Here is a 20,286-nt window from a genome sequence, read left to right on the forward strand (position 1 = left end):
TCCAGCATATATGCTGTACACAAAATGTTGAACATAAAATATAGCTATCTGCTGATTTAACATCTTGCTGAGTATACCAGTACAATGTTTTGTTGTAACAAATAGTTCAATGTATTTTACACACTTATAAACTTATTTATACAGTTATAGTAATTTATACCATTACATTAATGTTGTACCTTAATGTTCTGGAAGACGATATTATAAGGAACCTCATACTTTTCCTGGATGATAGAGTTGTCTATAATGAATTATTGCCTGAAAAAGATCTGTACAAATTTGAGTCAGATCATAACATTTCAAATTGGTCCAAAGATGGGCAACTGAGTTTAAGTTTTCAGAAATGTAAATTGGAGCACATCACAAAACAAATAAAAGACAGAATTGTATGACTACATTATCAAATAATCACAGTTTTAATTGGTCAACTCATACAAATATCTGGATGAAATGAAATGGTGACATAGACTCACTTGTAGGCAAAGCAGAATGCAGACTTCAATTCGTTGGTAAGATACTGGAAAATGCAATCAGTCAATAGAGGACATTGCTTACAGAATACTTGTGTGGCCCATTCTAGAATATTGCTTAAGTATGACCCATAACAAATAAGGCTAATGGCAGACATTGAATGTATACAAAATAGTGTAGCATGATTGATCATAGATTTATTTGATGCATGGGAGAGCATCAAGAAGCTACTAAAAATTGGAAATGCCAGACAAGTGAAGATAGACGCCAAATATATGACAAAACCCAACTTATGAAATTTCAGGAACATGTATTAAGCGAGGTATTTAGGGATTATACAATAACCGCATATGTATCACTCCTATAGGGACCATGAAGGCAAGATTAATTACAGCATGCACAGAACCATTTAAAGAATCATTCTTCCCACACTCCACATGAGCACTGAATGGGGAAAAACCATGATGTGTGGTACAACAATGTACTTTGTCGGACAAACCCACAGTGGTTTATACAGTGTGCATGGAGACATGGAATCAGTTGACAGTCGTGGTAATGGTTCATATTGATTCCCATTTCTCTGTTTCAGTAGGTGATCTTATGCCTCTAATTATTTTTTCATTGCTATCTTAACTTGCATTCTTCAATTCAGTTTATTAACCCTTCTTATCTCTTTGTATTAGGGCAAATGTACAGTTAACTTTTAAGGAATTTGTATTTTCAATTTATCAACTGGAGTTTTGTTTCATATGCAGCAGAAATGTTACAAATTATTTGTTTCAGTTTTGCTGTTTCACAGGTGCCCTGAAAAAAATAAAAGATCGCGAAAGTGTCTTAATGACAACCGATGGCCTCATATTGACAAGACAGCTGGTTGCCTTGCAGAGGGCAGGGCTTGACGGTCTGAACATCTGCTTAGACACCCTGCAGTCCCAATGCTACAACCAGATCACGAGGAGGAAAGGCTGGGAGCGTGCCATGGCTGGCATAGATCTAGCCTTGCAACTTGAATAGAATGCTAGAATGTATACAAAATACTGATATACCCATTATCAAGTTGTTGTTTAAAGATTCGCGACTTTTAAAACTTACGTAGATTATCTTTTTCATGATAGAACTTTACATAAGAAGTTATTAAGAACATTGTGAATATCACATGATGAACAATTGAATGACTAAAGCAGTGTTATCAACCCTCATTCATTGACACATGTAATAAATTCATCGAGGCAGTGAAGTCCAGAGCTGTTGTAAAAATTTCTGAAATTAAAAGTATATATTACCTAATGAAGGTAGTATTTTGGGGTGAAAGAGCACAATAACTATTATTTTTGGAATGTAATAATTCACTATGGCTTCATTTTAATTCTAATAAGTTTCACACTGTAATGAAACATTGTCTAAATGCCTCTCTCTCTCTCTCTCTCTCTCTCTCTCTCTCTCATTTGTTATAACTTACCGCTGTTATTTTGTATTTGTATTGCAGTCATTACATTAAAATTGGCTATATTGATTCTGCAATTTATACTATTATGTTATTGCTAAGAATTGATTTAAAGAATAAACGTATATATTTATTTGTAAGATTTTGTAAATTTATACCACTGGAACTCTTTCAAAATATTTGATTGCGTAATACTGCCAATAAATACAATGACTTTCTTTCTTCTGTTTATGATTGTAATAGATGTTGGACACGTTGATTCCAAGTATGTTATACAGAAACGCAGTGATTTTTTACAAAAGGCAAAACTATGTGTTCGAAGAATTGTGGAGAGGAGGGTACGTGATGTATTTTAAGTAGGTTATAAAGAGTGACTATAACAACAAAAACAATATATTATTGATAAAATTATTTAATTGAATAGATAAAAAATCTACTCACCAAGTGGCAGCAGAACATACACATAAAAGACTGTTATGATTGGCAAGCTTTCGGAGCCAGTGGCTCCTCCAGACAGAAGCATTGAAGGGGAAGAAAGAAGGGTAAAGGAAAAGGCCTGGAGAGTTCCAGGAAAAGGTGTAGATTTTGGGAAAGTCACCCAGAACTGCGGATCAGGCGAAAAATAGAAATGACACATGTCATATACCAGCTATTATGTAAACACTGTTCAGCTTTCTACATCTGCATGACTACCACCAAATTATTAGTTACGATAAATGGGCATAGGCATAGTGTATATACTGGAAACTCACAATATCCTCTTGCAGGGCATGCTCTACAACATGGCATACGTGACCTCGACACTTGTTTCACCACACATGCCACCTGGATTCTTCCGCCATACACCAGTTTCTCAGAACTCCGCAGGTGGGAACTAGCACTACAACGTGTCCTTGGTTCTCACCACCCACCTCGCTTTAATTTACGTTAATTTCTGCTGTCTCAGCCTTTCTTCACTGTAATTACTCTTTGCTTCACTCCGTTTTAGCTTTCTACATCTTTCATTGTCTTTCCCGTCTATTTTCACTACCCCCTCCCGCAGCTGTTGTATACAATACGCTTAGCTTCTCACTCTTATTAACTCATGTACAGTTTTAGTAGTAATCTCTGTCTTGCATATTACCCTGTCTTCCACCTTTAAGCTCTCAGGTTTCCGAATCTTGCCCGATGCAGTCCCCAACAATTAGTCTTTCCTTCTCATCCTGTACGGTAAGTCACCCATGACCCACGGTTCTGGGTAACTTTCCCAAAATCTACCCCTTTTCTTAGACCTCTCCAGTCCTTTTCCTTCACCCTTCTTGCTTCCCCTGCAACCCTTTAGCCTGAAGAAGGAGTCACTGGCTCCAAACGCTTGCCTATCACAACAGTCTTTTATGTGTGTGTTCTGCCACTGCTTGGCGAGTAGATTTTTTATCTATCCAATTAAATAATTTTATAAAGAGTCTCTGTGTGTCATGTTTTTATTGGTATACAACTTGTTATAAACAAAACTTATTTTTACCATTTAATATGTTTCCAGATATTTACCAGTGGGAAAGATGAAATTGGGTTGATTGTACTCGGTTCTGACAAGACACAGACTCTACTTGATTACCCAAATGCGAGTGTGGAATTTCCTCTTGCACTGCCTACATGGCAGATGATATCCTTTGTGGAGAAATCTTTACATGAAAGAGAAATAAAAACAGATTGGATAGATGGTGTTGTTGTTGGCATGCAAGTCTTGAAAGATGAGCTAGAGTAAGTATTTAAAGCTGTCTGTTTCAAGACATTCCTGAAACATGTTCCAGAATGTGTGTTACACAAATCACAGCGACATAGTTGTGACTTTATAAATTTGAATCAATATGTTTTTGTAATGAAAAGGAAACAGAAGGCACAATACCTGCAGAAATAGGAAATTTTTTTGTGTGATTTTACTGTATGAATGTTTTTTACAGTTTTTCAGCTCAATAATTAAGGAGGTATTGATACAAGGCTTTGCCAAAAATCAATTTGTCACCTACAATTCCAGCCCTGTCACTGGCATTCCCTATCCCCACAACATGACTGGGCCACCATGAAAGCAGCCACATCATTGTCAAATTCACTGAAACTACTACATAGCAATTTACTTGAGTATGGCTGCTGTTGTGGTCTTCAGTTTGGTTTAAGCACTGCGTCAATACCTTCTCTTCATAGCACTCGGAGGTCGCGATCTGCGACTGTTTTTACAAATGGCAAGAGAACTTTTCCTCTAGTTGCTTGTTTTTCAGTGAAAGATGCAAATATTTTAGAATGTAGTGCCTTATGTATATCTGTTAGAATAGCCACAAGGTCTGAAAGTTATTTTCAAATGATTGAGCTCTTCTACAGAGTATTGAAATTCACAGATTCTTCCAACCTGGTCCACCAATGTCTTACATACTCCTCTTCCTCCATGGATTGTTTCCAGCATTTGGAGATGAAACATTAGGCACCAAAACGTGCCTTATAACCAAAATCTAATGAACATATAATTAAATTAACCAAAGATGTAATGTTGCACTCTCAGGTAAGACTGATCTTGAATGCAAAGCCTAAGTGGAAATTAAATGTACGCTGCAACATTCATCACACTTTTTGTTATTGAAATTATTCACAGTGCCATAGGGAGAACTGAGTTTATGTGTTTTGTAGAGTCAGATACACGCTGTGGCGCAGGGTGCTGTCCGTTATTCTCCTGACTATGATGTGCAGGAATGGTAGTCTTCCTTCTTCTTTGGTCTCCATAGTGAATTTGATTTTGTGGCGTGTGGAGTTCAGATGTACAAAGAAGTCAAGAAGTTTGTCTCTTCCATGAGGCCAGATGACAAGTGTGTTATCCACATAACAGAAGAAGAAGAAGAAGAAGAAGAAGAAGGATTTCCATTTGGATGATATCAGGGCCTCTTCCTCGAAGTGCACCGTAAATATATCCACAATCTCTGGTCAGAGTGGGCTGCCTATTGTGACTCCATCTGTTTGCGGGAGGGGGTTGTGCCACGAGTCAGTGAAGTGGGAAAGCTGACCAAGTAATATGTGTGACATGTCATACCTCGACCGATATTGAGAACAGAATAAAAAATTCAGAGGCATTACTTTTCAGCACTCCCATGCATATTCTGTATGCAAGATAAGCTTATGGAGCAGGTTTCTCATTCAGAAATTCTATTTCGGTGTTGATTGTTTACACGAAGACCGTGTTAAGCATAATGGAAGAAGGAGAAATGTTTATCAGCATTCCAGATTTGGCAGTGGCAGGCTCATGGTCTGCTGAGACTCTGGTTTATTGTTTCACTATATTGCTGCTTGCATTGCTCAGAATCTCATTTTGTGCGAACATAGAATTGGTAGGTTCAGGAGGGCCATGCTAAATGTCTTGCAGGGCCTCAGTAGTGCCACCCAACTAGCACCTGAGAGGGCAGACAAGTGTTTGCTCATGCGTACGTGATCCTGCAGTGAAGTTGTGTACATTTAGTCAGGAAGTGGGCTTGTATACAGTGAGACAAGTATCCACACAGACAATGTGATGGCATCTGGAGCAGCACAGACTGTCAACCCCTTAATGCAGCTCTAGAGAGAGGTGAACTGACAGCGGTGCAACTAACAACAATGCCAGACACAGGAATGGCACTGTGTCATCGTACCAGATGAGTCTCGGTTCTGTAACATCGTCACAATTGATGTACTTGTGTGTGGAGGCTCTGATGCCAACAGACCTGGCCAGATTGTACCTGTCATTCCCATGCGGGTCCAGCATGTGATGTGATGGTATGGGTGCAACTGGATACATGTCACAACCTGTGGTTCACATAGCCAGTAATTTGGACAGCAGCCATTGCATTTGTGTTTTGTTAAGGCCTATCGCTGTGCCGTATTTTCAAGGGCTCCATGATGTTATCTTTTAACAAGATAATGCAAGACTACACATCACCTGAGCTGTACTGAGCTACCTCGATACAGAGAGTGTTCCACTGTTGCCATATCCAGCATTTTCTTCAAATCTGTCACCTGTGGAGAACATCTGTTCACAGGATGCCAAGAGATGGGTATGCCACCAGTCGCCAGCCACCAGTCGCCAACCACTACAGTTGATGAACTCTGACATATGACATACAGTTGAGTAGCATGAATTAATGTACCCATGGCTGTAATCCAACCTCGATTTGATATCCAGTGTGATGAGAGCTGTTCTGCTGTTCCAGTTTCAATACTGAAATTCATATATTATTTTTATGCTATCCTTACCAGATTGGACTGTGGTGTCATACAGCATAAAATACCTTACAAGATGTTGAATCAGTGATGAGAAGTGTAGAACAGCCAGCAGGGGAAAGATGTTGGCAATGAGACAGCTTTTATGTAGAACAGCAGTACAGTGTTTTACAGTGCATAATGCTTCCTCAGATTGAGAACAAAATGTGCGGTTTGCTGTCATCCATTTTCACAAACATAGCCTTGAAAAATAATGTTGACATTACTGTGCATTTCACTCTGAGGCATATTGCACTCTGAGAATGTTCATCGAATTCAGTTACTTTGTATTATATTTCAGTAACAGTGACATAATAGCAAATTGGACTGTATGAGTTTTTATGGATTTTTTTTCCAGAGACACACTACCATTTCTTCAGATTTATTTAATTTGGGTATAAATCCTTTCCAGCATATATGCTGTACACAAAATGTTGAACATAAAATATAGCTATCTGCTGATTTAACATCTTGCTGAGTATACCAGTACAATGTTTTGTTGTAACAAATAGTTCAATGTATTTTACACACTTATAAACTTATTTATACAGTTATAGTAATTTATACCATTACATTAATGTTGTACCTTAATGTTCTGGAAGACGATATTATAAGGAACCTCATACTTTTCCTGGATGATAGAGTTGTCTATAATGAATTATTGCCTGAAAAAGATCTGTACAAATTTGAGTCAGATCATAACATTTCAAATTGGTCCAAAGATGGGCAACTGAGTTTAAGTTTTCAGAAATGTAAATTGGAGCACATCACAAAACAAATAAAAGACAGAATTGTATGACTACATTATCAAATAATCACAGTTTTAATTGGTCAACTCATACAAATATCTGGATGAAATGAAATGGTGACATAGACTCACTTGTAGGCAAAGCAGAATGCAGACTTCAATTCGTTGGTAAGATACTGGAAAATGCAATCAGTCAATAGAGGACATTGCTTACAGAATACTTGTGTGGCCCATTCTAGAATATTGCTTAAGTATGACCCATAACAAATAAGGCTAATGGCAGACATTGAATGTATACAAAATAGTGTAGCATGATTGATCATAGATTTATTTGATGCATGGGAGAGCATCAAGAAGCTACTAAAAATTGGAAATGCCAGACAAGTGAAGATAGATGCCAAATATATGACAAAACCCAACTTATGAAATTTCAGGAACATGTATTAAGCGAGGTATTTAGGGATTATACAATAACCGCATATGTATCACTCCTATAGGGACCATGAAGGCAAGATTAATTACAGCATGCACAGAACCATTTAAAGAATCATTCTTCCCACACTCCACATGAGCACTGAATGGGGAAAAACCATAATGTGTGGTACAACAATGTACTTTGTCGGACAAACCCACAGTGGTTTATACAGTGTGCATGGAGACATGGAATCAGTTGACAGTAGTGGTAATGGTTCATATTGATTCCCATTTCTCTGTTTCAGTAGGTGATCTTATGCCTCTAATTATTTTTTCATTGCTATCTTAACTTGCATTCTTCAATTCAGTTTATTAACCCTTCTTATCTCTTTGTATTAGGGCAAATGTACAGTTAACTTTTAAGGAATTTGTATTTTCAATTTATCAACTGGAGTTTTGTTTCATATGCAGCAGAAATGTTACAAATTATTTGTTTCAGTTTTGCTGTTTCACAGGTGCCCTGAAAAAAATAAAAGATCGCGAAAGTGTCTTAATGACAACCGATGGCCTCATATTGACAAGACAGCTGGTTGCCTTGCAGAGGGCAGGGCTTGACGGTCTGAACATCTGCTTAGACACCCTGCAGTCCCAATGCTACAACCAGATCATGAGGAGGAAAGGCTGGGAGCGTGCCATGGCTGGCATAGATCTAGCCTTGCAACTTGAATACGACCCTGTGAAGGTATTACTAGTGCAGCTGTCATCGCATGCAGACTTTCATAAGCAAGAGATATAAATCTGTTGTTAAGAATATCAATACAAGAATCACCATTTTAAAGCAGTACGCCCTCACCCTCGACTCCATCCCCGCTCCCACCCTCACCCCTGTCTCCACACTGCAGCTGAAAGTGAAGGAAGGTATATTAAGACAGAAGAAGTAAATTTTAGCTGAAGATGCTAACAGTTTCGTAGTTTATACAACATAAAGAAGTATGCCTTGCAAGTTTACCTATTAAATATCTTATATTTTCCTCCCAAGAGAGTCTTATGAGACTCAAGATCTTTACAGTTTCTCTTTTTTTCTTTTGTGTCTTTAGTTTAAAATAAGTTTCCTCTATTGTGGTGTTGTTTTGAAAAAAATACTCAATTGTTTGGAAAAATTATTCTTAATTCTGTAGTCACACTTTTGTTGTGTCTAAGTACTACTGGTTTCAGTAGCGAGTACCAGCATCAGTTCATCTTATTATCAAAAATTTCTTTGCAAAATAAAAGCTGACCACTGTGGCCGAGCGGTTCTAGGCACTTCAGTCCGGAACCATGCTGCTGCTACGGTCGCAGGTTCGAATCCTGCCTCAGGCAGGGATGTCCTTAGGTTAGTTAGGTTTAAGTACTTCTAAGTCTGGGGGACTGATGACCTCAGATGTTAAGTCCCATAGTGCTTAGAGCCATTTGAACCATTTTGCAAAATAAAAAGCTTCTGTACAACTGCAAACTAGACATACCATTTTCAGGGTGCAGTTCACATCTATTGAAAGCACAACAGTGACCTTTACTTTTAGTAGATAAGACACCTACTGGGGTAAGTGACTTGATGAATGCACACAAGAAGTTGTCATTTATTCCATATGTAGCTGCCATGCAGAATCATATTTTGTATTAGTTTGTCCTTACTCTTCCAAAAGGTTAAACCTTGTCTCTGCAGCCACAGCTTCCTCTCTTCAGCAGTTGTTTTCATCTCCATGTGTGAAGAAAATCCCATTCATTGATCATATTGTTTAAGTAGGATGTTCTCAGTCATCCCCTTGTTTTCTTACCTATGATTTTGCCTTCAGAAATGTTTTTTAAAAGATTACCATCTCCAGTTAAGTGTCCAGTGTATTTTGCTTTGCTCTGGCCTATAACTTTCAGTGGTTCCTTCTTCTCTCCTATTTCCTTTAATTTTTCTGTCAATGCAGCTAGTTCTTGTACTTCTCCTCCAGAACCACATTTCAGCAGGTTTGAGGTGAGCTTCCTTTGGCTTTTCTAATGTACAGATTTTGCATCTGTGTGTCAGAACACTCCACACAAAGGTCTTTACAAATATTTTCTTAATGTGGGAGCTGATATGTTTATTCAGTTGCAGCTTCTTCTTATTTTGGAAGGAACTCTTCACCTGTGCTATTCTTTTCTTGAATGCCTTGAAATATTGATTGTTTTCTTGCAAAATGCTACTGAGATAGTGAATTTCAGTTCCTTTCTTGAGTTGCTCATTGCCTGTTCTTGCGTCAGTCCTGCCTCCACCTCCTTTCTTGTCTGTAGCCATAAATTTTGTCTTCTTTGTATTCATTTTTAGCTTTAGTTTTACCATTTCTTGATTTAAGGCCTGAAACATTTTATTTAGTTCCTACTCTGATTTACTATTGTGATGTCGTCAGTCTGCAGTGTATATGCATGCAATTAAGTCTCCATATCGACATCATGCTCCAAAAACCACCTAACTGTGTGTGACAGGGGGTACGTCTCATGCCACCAACTGACCCCCTCTGCCTTGTTCCACTTGTGAACAGTGTTTGGGAAGAATGACTGTCACTACGCTTCTGTATTATCTCTAACTTCTCAAATTTTCTTCTCGTGATCATTTCGTGAATTGTATATGAGAGAAACTATTATGTTGTCAGACTCTTCTCGGAAACTACTCTCTCGAAACATGGGTAGTAAATCTTTCCGTGATGCACAACTGCTCTCTTATGGCATCTACCACTGGAGTTGCTGAGCATCTCTGTAATGATCTCACAGTGACTAAATGATTCTGTGACAAAACACTCCGCACTTCATTGGATCTTCTTTCTCTCTTCTGTCAGTCGTACAGGGTAAGGACACAGGGGTAATTTACATTCACTTAAGATTCTTCCTGTGGATGTTAGTCTGGCATCTGCTTTTCTATTGCTGTTTTGTGTGATCATTCCGCTTTAAGGTTGCTCTGAATAGTTACTTCTAGATATTTTGTGGTAGATTCTGTTTCCAGCAATTTGTCATTAATAGTGTAGTTGTACAGTATTGGATTTCTTTTCCTGTGTGTGTGTGTGTGTGTGTGTGTGTGTGTGTGTGTGTGTGTGTGTGTGTGTGTGAGATATGTTACATTTATTTATGTGCAGGGTCAACTGCCAGAGCCTGCATCATTCACCAATCCTTTGCAGGTCATTGTGCAAATTGATACTGTCTTCTGTTGTTGACACTTTCTTATGGACAAGTGTAATACCTGTGAACAATATTAAGGAGCCTCTGACACTTTCTACTGGATCATTTATATACATTGTAAATGTAATGGCCCTATCACATTTCCTTGGAGTATTCCAGAAATTACCTTTTGATTCTTGTCATCTTTTCTTTGTTGTTGTTATTACTTCCTTGATGAACATATTAAGGAAGTAAGGTGATAGAAGGCACCCGTCTCTCACTGCCCTTCTGGTTTTCCTTCTTTCATATCCGGTTCAGTACTCTGACTTTTGTATATACTCAAAATTAATCATCTGTCCTTCCAGTTTGGACATTACTTTAAGGAATGATGATATAATGGTAATCTGTTTATTAAACAATATTTTAATGATACACTATGCTTTCTGATCATATAGTGGCTTGATGATGGAATTTGATACTGAAATTAGTAATCATTAGACAAAATAAAAGTGAAGCTATAATAAAAGAAAGTAATATTTTGGATCATGTCAGTCGTTGTTCCAAACAACTGCATGTCAGGAATAGGTTCAAATGGCTCTGAGCACTATGCAACTTAACTTCTGAGGTCATCAGTCGCCTAGAACTTAGAACTAATTAAACCTAACTAACCTAAGGACATCACACACATCCATGCCCGAGGCAGGATTCGAACCTGCGAACGTAGCTGTCACTCGGTTCCAGACTGTAGCGCCTAGAACCGCATGGCCACTCCGGCTGCCTAGGAATAGGTACTAAATTATTTGTCCGCTGATGACCTCACAGCTTAGAACACTAAAAAACAAATGTTAATTGTTTGTTATGTGCCCTGGTAGAGTGTACAACTGTTTACAGCTCACGATTGGTTGTTGGAGCTTGGGCGTTACTCACATAGTGTATTTGGTGCACAGTGCAGAAAAAGGCAGTGTCCAGAAAAGTAAACAAATGTAAAGGCAAAAGTTTCATGACAGGATGTTGTGTCACCATACTTGGAAGACAATTATAGCCAAAGACAGAAATTTAAAAGAAACTGGCTCATTTGAGCTGTGGAGACCTAGTCGAGGATTCTCAGTAGATAATTGTTAGCACAGTAGAATTTATAAAGAGACAATGTCAGTTCATGTGAGGGAAGGTTGATTGGTAAGTACCTATCAGCTTTCTCATAAAACTCACAATTTGAAGAATACACATCAAGGAAAAGGTAGAAGTCCAACAGTGTCAAATCTAGACAATAATATCGATCATCCAACAGTTTTGCAAAATCCCTAGTTGTACTTACTTTACTTACTTACTTACTAACTTACTCAGATTTGCTGTGTACCATACAAGGAACTGGTTTCACAGAGTTCACTCGATCAGCTGCCAAGTTCTCACCTTCCTCCAAGTTTGTGTCCATGCATTGAAGATTCATTGCAAAAGTTCCAGGTGTTAAAAGGTCTTCCTGTACATCTGTATCTGTCCATTGATTTCCACAACAGTGTTGATTTTGGGATTCTTCCACCTTACATGTGTAGAACATAACCTGCAATCTTCAGTCTTCTTTCAACAATAATTTTGTGCAGGCTGTGTAGACCTCGTATTCTCAGCACTACATCGTTTGTAACTTGGTCGGGTTAACATCTTCAGAATTCATCTCTAGCATTGTTGGTGAAAAATATGGAGACTGTGTGCTGATTTTACTGACATTTTCCAAGTCTCACAAATATAAACAATAAAGGAGTACAGGCAAAGCTTTGTTGACATATTACAGACCTAATTGCCATATGGACTGATTTTCCAGTTCTGCTGGTGATTTCTGCATCTGTGACCTCATTATTACATATAAAGCTACCGAGATATGGCAATCTGTCAACATCTTGTAGTATCTTCTATTGCACTGTAATCGGGGAAGAGACGAGTAATTTCCACTTACTTTGCACATTCTGTTTGCCTTATCTCTATTAATTTTCAGCCGTACACAATAGGGCATTTAATGAGAAAGCAGATAAAAATTAACTTGATGCCTTCCAAGGTGACGGTCTCTACTAAGTCTCTACTCCTTCAAGTCTGACTATGTAAGTGTAGACCAGAGATGGTTTAAATTCAGAGAAATAGTATCGACATCAATTAAGAGATATATACCAAATAAATTGAATGGATACCAAATAAATTAAAAGGGTGGTGCACAAAATATGTCAAAACTCAGCTGCAGAAGCAATGAAAAAAAGCATGTCAAAATTTAAAAGAATGCAAAATCTCCAAGATTAGCGATGTTTTACTGAAGCTCGAAACTTAGGGTGGGTTTCAGTGGAAGATGTGTTTAATAATTCCCATAGTGAAACTTCGTTTTGAAATCTGGAAGAAAATCCAAAGAGGTTCTGGTTGAATGTATAGTACACCAATGGCAAGACACAACCAATACCTTCACTGTGCAATAGCTGTGGTAATGTTACTGATGACAGTGCTACTAAAGTAGAGTTACTAAACACGGATTTCTGAAATTTCTTCACCAAAGACAACAAAGTAAATATTGCAGTATTCAAATCAAGAACAACTGCAACTGTGAGTAACTTAGTAGTAGCTCTCCTCAGTGTCATAAACCATTTATGTTTCTTTCAGAGAATGTTGATACAATAGCTCCATTAGAAATCATATATAGCCGCTCATTTGATAAAGATCCATACCTAGAGACTGAAAAGTTGCTCAGGTCACACCAATGCTCAAGAAAGAAAAGAGGAGTAATCTACTAAATAACAGACTCATATCACTAATGTTGATTTGCATTAGGATTTTGGAACATATATTGTGTTTGAATATTTTGAATTATCTCAAAGGTAATGATTCATTGATAAATAGCTAAGATAGATTCAGAAATATCGACCTTTTAAAACACAGCTAGCTCTTTAGTCACACAAAGTAATAAGTGCTGTCGACTGGGGATCTCAAATTGATTCCATATTTGTAGATTTCCAGAAGACTTTTTGAAACAGTTCCTCACAAGCATTTTCTAATCATATTGTGTGCCTATGGAGTATTGTCTGAGTTGTACAACTGGATGTGTGGTTTCCTGTCAGAAAGGTCACAGTTCATAGCAATTGATGGAAAATCGTCAAGTAAAACAGAAGTGATATCTGACATTCCTCAAGGAAGTGTTATAGACCACCTGCTGTTGCCGATCTACATTAACAATTTAAGAGAGAATCTGAGCAGTCCTCTTAGATGATGCTATCATTTACAGTCTCGCAAATCATTTACTGTCTTGTAAAGTGATCAGATGATCAAAATGAACTGCAAAATGATTTAGGCTACCTATCCATATGATGCAAAAAGTGGTAACTGACCTTAAATAATAAAAATTTTTATGTCATCTGCACGAGTAGTAAAAGGCATCTACTAAATTTTGTTTACATGATAATTCACACAGATCTAAAGGCTGTGAAGTCTACTGAATACTTAGGAATTACATTTACAAATAACTTAAATTGGAATGCTCACATAGATAATGCGGTGGCAAAGCAAACAAAAGACTGTGATTTAATAGTAAAACATTTAGAAGATTAGGATTACTAAAGAGACTATCTACAACTATACTTGTCTGTCCTCTTTTGGAGTATTCTGCATGGTGTGGGATCCTTACCAGATTGGACTGACAGAGGACATCATTTAAAAGTTCAAAGAAAGGCAGCTCATTTTGTATTATTGGGAAACAGGAAAGTGCATGCCACAGATATCACATGTGAATTGGGGTGGCAGTCATTAAAGCAAAAGCATTTTGCTGGAGCAGGTTCTTAAAATTTCAATCATCAACTTTCTCCTCCGAATGTGAAAATATTTTGTTAGAGCCCTCTTACATAGGGAAAAATGATCATTGTAATGAAATAAGAGAAATCAGAGCTTGTACGGAAATATTGAAGTGTTTGTTTTTCCTCAAATGCTGTAGGGGAGTGGAATGGTAGATAAATAGGTTGAGGGTGGTTCTCTGAACCCTCTGCCAGCATTCAATTGTGAATTACAGACTAGTCATGCAGATATAGATAATGTAGATAGGCTTTCAATATTGTGCACCTATTCTCCAATTTTATACATTGCTCAAATACTTTCGTGGCGCTTTGGAGTGACCCCTTTAAAATAAAAATTTACCAGTCTTCTTAATATGTATTTTGGTAATGAGGTTGATAAGAAGTTACAACAATACTTTCTTATTACTCCCCAGTTTTGGGTTTTATTAATGAACAAAATCGCCACAGTGTTCCACAACAATTACGGGTTGAAGTTTCCTGCTGATGGAACCAATATGATTTTCTGTGTTTCTGAGCATACAGGTTGTGTACGCTGTTTGGAGTCTGGTGTATGCTGAATCAAATGTTTTTATTGTTGTGATCTTCCATCTGAAGATTGGTTTCATGGAGTTGCCCATGCTAGCCTATCCTGTGTGACCCTCTTCACCTCTGCGTAACTACTACAGCGTACAATAACTTGAACTTGCTTACTGCAGTCAGTTTTTGGTCTCCTACAGTTGTTACCCCCATTATATTCACAGATGACCACATATTGTGGAAATTGCATATTGTAATGTAGGATGCAATAATAACGTACGGAAAGTTTCTGTTGAAAATTACGAATTATTTAGGAATAAAGCAGATGGCTCACCAAAAGGCAGAAGCACTGTCTCATTGATAGGCACACGAACAAAAGGTTTGTAGAATGAGATTTTCACTGTGCAGTGGAGTGTGCACTGATATGAAACTTCGTGGCAGATTAAAAGTGTGTGCCGGACTAAGAGTCAAACTTGGGACCTTTGCCTTTTGTGGGCAAGTGCTCTACCATCTGAGCTATCCATGCATGACTCACGACCCGTACTCACAGCTTTACTTCCACCAGTACCTCGTCTTCTACCTTCCAAGCTAAAAGGTACGTTGCTTGGCGAGCTTCCAGAATGCACTTTCTTTTTCTAGCTGTAGGGAAAACATGCGCGCGCGTGCACACACACACACACACACACACACACACACACACACACACACACACACACACTCACTCACATGCACATGCATGTCTCCTTATGTTGTGGTCGCTCAACTGCCAGCTCTTTACTGGCCCATGGTGAGTGTTCTGGAGTGAGGTAGGGCTTTAGAGTGGGGTAGGATGGGGTGGGTTGAGGCAATGTGAGGGATGGAGAGAGATGGGAGGGGTTTGGAGGGCAGCATTTAGTGGCTCGTGGGAGAGTGGGGAGCCATCTGTGGGTTAGCTAGGGGTGCAGGTAGAGGGGTCAGGCGACAGACAGCTGGGCACTCATAGACTAGGGTGTGACATGAGATAACAGCACACAACTAGCTGATTGGGAAGGGGGGAGAGGGGGGGGAGGGGGGGCAGGGGCGTGTGTGTGTGGGGGGGGGGGGGGAGGGGGCAGGGGGGCTGGTAGTTAACTTGGATTTAGGCCAGGAAGCAAAGGATGTGCTGTAAGTATGGCTACGAATGTTGAGTATTCTTAAATAAGATCAGCTGGTGGCAATGTATTGGAAAGTAACTGGCACACAAAGTGCAATTTTGGCTCCTTTTTCTTTGTGAATTTTAAATAGTCTGCAGAGCAAATTGAATTAGGAGGATCAGGCATTTGTGTGGGTCTAGGAAAGTAAATTGTAGAGCCAGATAAAAGGCGCGCAAGACAGGAGGGGTACTACTGCTCATCACTGCTGTATCGTGCTACTAGTACATGTCAGTGTGAGTGCACCGAGAGTGGTGTTGCCGTACATGCGTCTTTAAATTGGTCACCCACTGATCATTGCAGGCTGGCTGCTGGATTCTGTCTCTGGGAGCCAAGCGTGTGGCGCGGTCGCTGCCATGCCATCTGCTGGTGACTCGCACATATATTAGTGTGGAACAGTGCTGACTGATTCTCTGTGTGATTCTAGTTTGTAATGTGCACATCAGTGTTCTGTGTCTTGTTGAGTCCTTAGAGGCATATTGTTCGGAGGTTATTATTAAAGCCATATTTGTGCGACTTGGATCACACTTCAGTATTACTTGGTTATTACATCACCACAAACATATGGACCGGGAATGTACATGCTTTGACAGTTTGCTACGTCTCTCTCTTCTAGGACTGACATGGTAGCTGCCTTGCATTTCTTAATGACTCTGACCTTGTCAACCACAAACCGAATCTTAGTACAGTCATGATTTCCCTGAAGAGATTACATGACAGCAGAGACTTGTAAAATTGTGTTACCCATTTCTCTAGCCAGTGAAGATTCATTCTGTACCTTCAGATACAGTGTCATGTAGGAGTAGAACAGCAAGAAATACGTAGCTCCTCTAACCGTAATGACAGTTTATCACCTCCCAACACTACATGTGCCAATGTTTCAGTGCATTTTTGAATATGTTTGTTAACAGATTCATCAACACAACAAAAATTTACGATCTCAGTAGCATCTTATTTCTTAACTCATACTTTACTATTCATCAGAATCTTCATCGCTGCTCTTTGATTCGTCAGAGCTCCCTGCCGTACTTTGTTTTATTTCATAGTCAGAATTAGGTGAAATACCACCTACCGTATTTACTCAAATCTAAGCTGCACTCAAACCTGAAAAATGAGACTCGAAATAAAGGAAGGAAAAAAAAAATTCCCGAATCTAAGCCGCACCTGAAATTTGAGACTCGAAGTTCAAGGGGAGAGAAAAGTTTTAGGCTGCACCTCCAAATCGAAACAAAGTCGGTCCATTGTAATATGAGACACAATTTAGGTCGAATGACTGACGATACAGCTACAGTAGTTTGGTTCGAGTCGTAAGCTTAGCACTTAAGCTTTACCAGGTAGCCTTTGCTATGCGTCAGGCCCTCCGTCCGTATTTATACTGGTACCCTTCCTTTTTCACGTGCTTCGTCTGGTTTGAATCAATTGCTTATTTTGCTTTGATCTGATAAGTGCCGTTTTCCTTGTTTTAGGCGTTTATGTCACTCTAAGCTGAAAATACATTACTGTACTGTGTCATGCATTGTTTGTCGCATTCTGATAGTGCGTGTTTGCGGCCTGTCGTCACTCGCGGCATGGCTTGCTTTTATGCACGCTACCACCGCCTACAATTAAAAAAAAAAAAAAAAAAAAAAAGAGAGAGAAATCATCTCATTAGCGAAACAATGGCAAGAGACTATTTGTTGTTACTTACACTGCTGCTTTCTTTGATAATGATCAACAAGAACCAAATAATAGACTGCGTATGATAGAACATGTTCTGAACGAGAGTTAGGCGAAAATTTATCTCCGTTTGAAAATCTTTGCGGCCGCTTCTTTAGTACATCAAATTCTGCACAGAAATTAGAGTCATCTTAGATTTAAAAATCTAGTCAGTTGCCGTGCTTCAGTTCTGACTGTATCACTATTAGGCATAAGAATAATACGAATATAAACATGACACGATACGTATATTCTTCCACATTTGCTGATGTCTCACTCTAGTTTCGTAGTTTATCAGGCAGACAGGATTTAAATAAGATAGCAGCAAACACGAAAGAATACGTGGCAACATGTTTATATTCGTATTACTCTTATGATGAAGAGAATACTGCATGTGATTCACATTTCATCAGGTTCCTATAAGCAACCATCTCTTCTCACAGGTAGGAAAAAATTCAGAACGTAGAGTTGGCCATATTGACAAACATCTGAAACAGTCTTGCCAGTCGGATTTTCGTAATACATTGAAGTTCTGCTACATTCAAAGATGAACAATACGGAATTTATATTTACTTCGTTGGATAATGTGTGAAAATCGTCTTCCACCTTTTTTTTTTAATTTATTTACTGACGCAGAGGTTTTGGCGCAAGTATTTATCTTTGTGCCTACGAAGCATGCCTGTGTTGCGCTACATATATTCGACGGCAAAAGTTAGTTGTGGCAGCACCTACCGACATTTTTCAGAACTTCCACTTGCTTTACACTCGATTCTAAGCCGCAGGCGGTTTTTTGGATTACAAAAACCAGAAAAAATGGGGCTTACATTTGAGTAAATACGGTACATCCTCTCCTTTGGATTCAACTTCTTAAGTATTATCTTTCAAGTCAACACCTGCTAATCTGTGAGACCGAAGTGATGAGCCATACTACTCTATTTCACTGTGCCTGTTTGTTTCATTTGTATAACATTTTATTCCATCATAGATGCTGCACTTACAGTTTCATATATGCATTGCAGCAGCAGACACAATAAAAGTAGCAATCAGCAGTGCTTAGTTTGTGAATGGGTAAAAAATATGCCGTTGTCCCAGTTCCACATATCCCCAAAATTTGATTCTGCCAAATTCTGTACTCTCTGAAATCGAATGTTTAATCCAAAGATGAAAGTGAACAAGTTTGATGCAGTATTGCTAATATTGTTTATTACTCATCTTGCTGGATGAAGTGCATACTGTGTCCTTTCTGAAAGGTTTGCAGAAGTAATGCACATACCAGTTTTCTAAAAACTTACATTGAGATTGTGCTCTCCTTCCTCTTGTACAAATTAGTAGAGCCCTTCGGATTACTCCACAATATGCCTCTTGGCAAGGTGGTAACGACAGTATTATGAAAAGGATAGATTGGCACTCACTGTATAGTGTAGATGTTGTGTTGCAGGCAGGGGAAAAAAAAAAAAAAAATACACCACCCATTAAACACGTAAGCTTTTGGTGCAAACCTCCCCCCCCCCCCCCCCCCCCCCCCCCCTTCCCACACACACACGCACACACACACACACACACACACACACACACACACACACACATGCGCGCAAATGCAGATCACACATACATGACCACGGTCTCTGGCTGCTAGGGCCAGACTGGGAGCAACTGCGCATCATGGGAGAAACAACAGTCATATGTGTGTGTGTGTGTGTGTGTGTGTGTGTGTGTGTGTGTGTGTGTGTGTGTGTGTGTGTGTTTTGTCCACTTACGAAGAAGACTTTCTGATCGAATGCTTACGTGTTTAGTAGTCTTTTTGTTGTGCTTGTCTGTGACCTAACATTTCCTGTGTACAGTGAATAGCAATGGATCTTTTTTATAATATGGTCATTATTCCAGCCTAGATTTTCTATTGTTTGTTTCCTTTTAAGACCTTATAGAGACAGTTACTGAGAATTTCTTTTTTCTTATTGGAGAAAAGTAAAACCATATGGGGGCAGACGTAGATTGTGAATGAATATGGAATAGAGTATTTTTATTCTCCCTGTATGCAGTGTCAATAACGTCACCTCACACACTTCATTTCTGGCAGCACCTCCTCCTCAACACATGACTGTCCCCCACCACCTCACCATAGTCTTCAAGTTACATCCTATAGCACTTCTGGGTGGACAAATAGATGAAGGATGTAGTTTAAAACAGTATAACTAAACTTAAAAGCCGAACTGCCCTTTTATAGAGCCTGCCATCATTATTTAAACATACTAAACAACATCAAAACAGTCAAAAGAAATTGTTTTTCAAAAGAGCAGAAAATTGTAGTGAAATTCATGAAGGATTGTTTTAAATTGTTATATCTTAAATCTGTCAGCATTTCCCAAGATTTTCTGGCTTAATTAAGACTAGGTCATGCCACCACAGTGGTCAAACAGTGGACTTGCCTTCGAGAGGACAACGGACCCGAGTCCCACCGGGCCACCAAAATTTGGGTTTTCCTTGATTTCCCTAAATGATTTAAGACAAATTCTGGGATGGTTCCTTTGAAAAAGATGACATTCAGCTGAGGAAGCTACACAGTGCTGGTGGAAGCACGAGTATTTCAGAGCACACCATCCATTG

The 20,286-nt window shown here is 38.8% G+C and overlaps 1 protein-coding gene across 1 annotated transcript in view; it reads left to right on the top strand.

The window, feature by feature from the left end:
- The window catches only part of LOC124580517 (molybdenum cofactor biosynthesis protein 1-like), a 74,263-nt gene that overhangs the window by 4,454 nt on the left and 49,523 nt on the right, over nucleotides 1–20,286 (top strand). The window contains exons 3-5 of the mRNA XM_047131264.1: nucleotides 3,446–3,655; nucleotides 4,429–4,448; nucleotides 7,847–8,073. Of these exons, the coding sequence (XP_046987220.1) occupies nucleotides 3,446–3,655; nucleotides 4,429–4,448; nucleotides 7,847–8,073 (457 nt within the window). The remainder of the gene's footprint in view (nucleotides 1–3,445; nucleotides 3,656–4,428; nucleotides 4,449–7,846; nucleotides 8,074–20,286) is intronic.

The sequence above is a fragment of the Schistocerca americana genome, unplaced genomic scaffold (genome assembly GCF_021461395.2).
Source record: "Schistocerca americana isolate TAMUIC-IGC-003095 unplaced genomic scaffold, iqSchAmer2.1 HiC_scaffold_33, whole genome shotgun sequence".
Lineage (NCBI taxonomy): Eukaryota > Metazoa > Arthropoda > Insecta > Orthoptera > Acrididae > Schistocerca > Schistocerca americana.